The 2,994-nt window shown below is 51.0% G+C and overlaps 1 protein-coding gene across 1 annotated transcript; it reads left to right on the top strand.

The window, feature by feature from the left end:
• The first annotated feature begins 1,637 nt into the window (after positions 1–1,637).
• Positions 1,638–2,702, top strand: LOC141478735 (olfactory receptor 5AP2-like). The gene has a single exon (XM_074167723.1). The coding sequence runs from the start codon at positions 1,638–1,640 to the stop codon at positions 2,700–2,702; it is 1,065 nt and encodes a 354-aa protein (XP_074023824.1).
• The last annotated feature ends 292 nt before the right edge of the window (positions 2,703–2,994 follow it).

Below are 2,994 nucleotides of genomic sequence, written 5' to 3'. Positions count from 1 at the left end.
GGATTACAGGTAGGTCCTGGATTTGCTGAGGCAGGTGTGGTTAATGTGCCAGTGGCTCTCTGCTCAGTGACAACTAGGAAGTGAGACCATGTGTCTTGGTACAGTCCTGTCCTGCATGTCTTCTCATTCCAGCTCACTCTTTCCTCCAGATACCCTCTGTGTGTCCTTGGCACTGCTGAACAGAGATACAGGCAGCGCGACCATCAGTGCAGTCAGAGCTGTGGGGCATCAGACACCTGCATGGACATGAAGAGGTTGGGGCAGAGTGTATGGGGCCAATGGTGTGCCAATACGTGTCCCTTATTTTCTCAGCTCAGTCTCTCTGTTTCTTTCTCCATCTTGCTTGTGTCTTAGGGATCGATCTCGGTCCCTCAGCCGTCTCACAGCTGTCTCTCAGCCATCCGCATGGGACGTGAGTTCCTGAGAGCGGTGAATCTGGGGCACACTCCCCATGGAAGCACCCTCAGGAACAATGCATCCCAGAGTAGGTGGGGTTCCTCCATCCCAGGAACTCTCTGGGCTACCCGGGTGCCTGCCTTGGCCATCTCCAACTCACTGCAAAATGTGTAAAGTTTGAGGCAGGGAATCATCAGGGACAGTGTTTTGACTGACCCGAATGTTATGAAAGCCAGAAGAGGAGGTGTGGGCTAAGTGCATTCTCTTTCAGCCACAGACGTGCTGTGGGCAAGCAATGGGGCACGTATCAGGCATTTACTGGCAACCTCTGCTTGATTATGATCCTGCCCTGCCTCAGCCCCCACTCACCCTCGGCACACTCTGGTGTCTCCACTGCGACACTGAACAGGGAGCCCTGAGAACTCAGGTGGCGATGCTGAGGGCCAGGAGTTGTGCTGCTGCAGGGAGGCAGCCCAAATACACACAGAAGTTGAAGGCGAGGAGGAAAAGATGGCCAGCAAATGATCATCACCCCTGTCCTTTTCCCCTCCTCCTTGAGCAACATCACTTTTTCCTCATTAAGCTTAGGCAGCTCAGGTCCCTCTTCTCTGGAATTCAGTTTTCTCCATCCTCCTCTCCCAAGTTCACATCTGCTTGTAAGTCTCCTGCCTAACAGACCCTTTGCAGTGCCTTCAATGACCAAGCTAGTAACTCCTGGCCACTCTTGCTCAGTGGAAAGAGATGGACTGTCCAGGGACAGAATTGTCTCATCAGAAAGCAAATGTTTCAGGGAGTTGAGACCACTAATCCTGATCCTGTTCAGTGTCTGTTCTTCCTCAGTGGGAAGAAACCATCTATGGCACGATGCGTTCCCCTAAAGGCTTTTTTGCACAATCAAGTTTTTCTCTCTGGCCCATCTTTCTGTTGCTTGAAAGCAGGACATGGCCAATGTCTATGCCGGGTACTACTGGGAATAACTTCATGCCTCATAATCTAATGTGAGCAAATGAACATTCTCTTTCATTCCACAGAAACAGGCACCTCAATGCGGCAACTCATCTCTCTCATCAGAGGAGGTTCTTCTAAGAAGAGCAGATTGGCCCTCTCGGAGAACCTGTTCCTGCCCTTTCCCAACAAATAGTGCCCCTAGACTAAGTCTGAATCCAGTTGAATGGGGGAAAACCTCCATCTTGTCTCCAGCAGTGACTTCTTCCCAATTCCTTTTCAAAAAAAAACCAGAAATGCATGCCCTTCCTCAGGTTCCCTTCCTGCCACGAGGGGAAAAGAAGGTCCTACAGCACTTCACAGAGAAAGAGGAATGGGACAACCAGACATCGCCAGTGGAGTTCCTCCTGCTGGGACTGAGTAATGTCCCCGAGCTGCAGGTGCCTCTCTTCCTGCTCTCTCTCACGATCTACATGCTGACCGTGTTTGGCAACCTCCTCATTGTTGTGCTGGTGGTGGCAGATCGACGTCTTCACACTCCCATGTACTTCTTCCTGGGGAATTTCTCCAGTGCAGAAATCTGCTACACTGCCACTATCCTGCCCAGGCTGCTGGCCAGCTTCCAAACCAGGGACAGAACCATTTCTGCTCAGGGCTGCATGACACAGTTCTTTTTCTTTGGCTGTTTTGCAGGTGCCGAGTGCTATCTGCTGGCCACCATGTCCTATGATCGGTACTTGGCCGTATGTCGCCCCCTGCTCTATGCAAGCCTCATGAACTGGAAGCTCTGTCTCCAGCTGGCAGCTGGATCCTGGCTGGCAGGATTACTAATGTCTACCATAGTCACGGGACAATTTTCCAAGTTACGGTTCTGTGGTCCCAATGCAATCGATCACTTCTTCTGTGATTTTGCCCCACTGTTAGAGCTTGCCTGCAGTGACACCACGGTGCTTAGACTGGTTACTTTTGCAATCTGCTTTCTGGATGTAGTCTTCCCATTTGTACTCACATTGGTGTCCTATCTCTGCATCATCGCTGCCATCCTGAGGACCCCAACCACCATGGGGAGGCAGAAGGCCTTCTCCACCTGCTCCTCTCACCTCATTGTGGTCACTGTTTTCTACGGCACCCTCATCATTGTCTATATGGTACCCAGGACAGCCCCACTGAGGCAGCTCAATAAAGTGCTCTCCTTTTTCTACACCATCCTCACGCCCATGGTCAATCCACTCCTCTACAGCCTGCGGAACAGGGAGGTCAAGGCGGCTCTAGGAAATGCTCTCAGGAAAACTGTGGCCCGCGTTGAGAGCTCGTATGAGATGAGATCCACCAGGCACAAACAGGTTGTGGATCTCTGTTGATCAAGCATAGACAACTTGTAAGTGCACATCTTGTGTACCAGGTATATCTCTACAAGTGCAGAATCTGTGGATCGTTTGTGGAGTGAGAAGTGGGAGAAGGGAATTTGTGTCTTAAAGAAATATAGGTCTGGTGTTGAAGAGTGGAAAAATATTCCCTGGCCTTTTTCCTTCTTTCAAGCAAACACATTTGTGATCCCGCCCATTCACCTGGGAGCTGTGAAATGCCCCACCTGCCCAGGGGTGGGAGACAACTTACTCTAAACATGCTGCTTCCTCTTCCGTTTCCCAGCCA

This window comes from Numenius arquata, unplaced genomic scaffold (assembly GCF_964106895.1).
Source record: "Numenius arquata unplaced genomic scaffold, bNumArq3.hap1.1 HAP1_SCAFFOLD_133, whole genome shotgun sequence".
Classification (NCBI taxonomy): Eukaryota; Metazoa; Chordata; class Aves; order Charadriiformes; family Scolopacidae; genus Numenius; species Numenius arquata.
This window is presented reverse-complemented; position numbering and strand designations above follow the sequence as displayed.

Bases quoted from the DNA above. Each gene is read 5' to 3' on its own strand.
- LOC141478735 (XM_074167723.1), top strand. From the start codon at position 1,638: ATGCATGCCCTTCCTCAGGTTCCCTTCCTGCCACGAGGGGAAAAGAAG.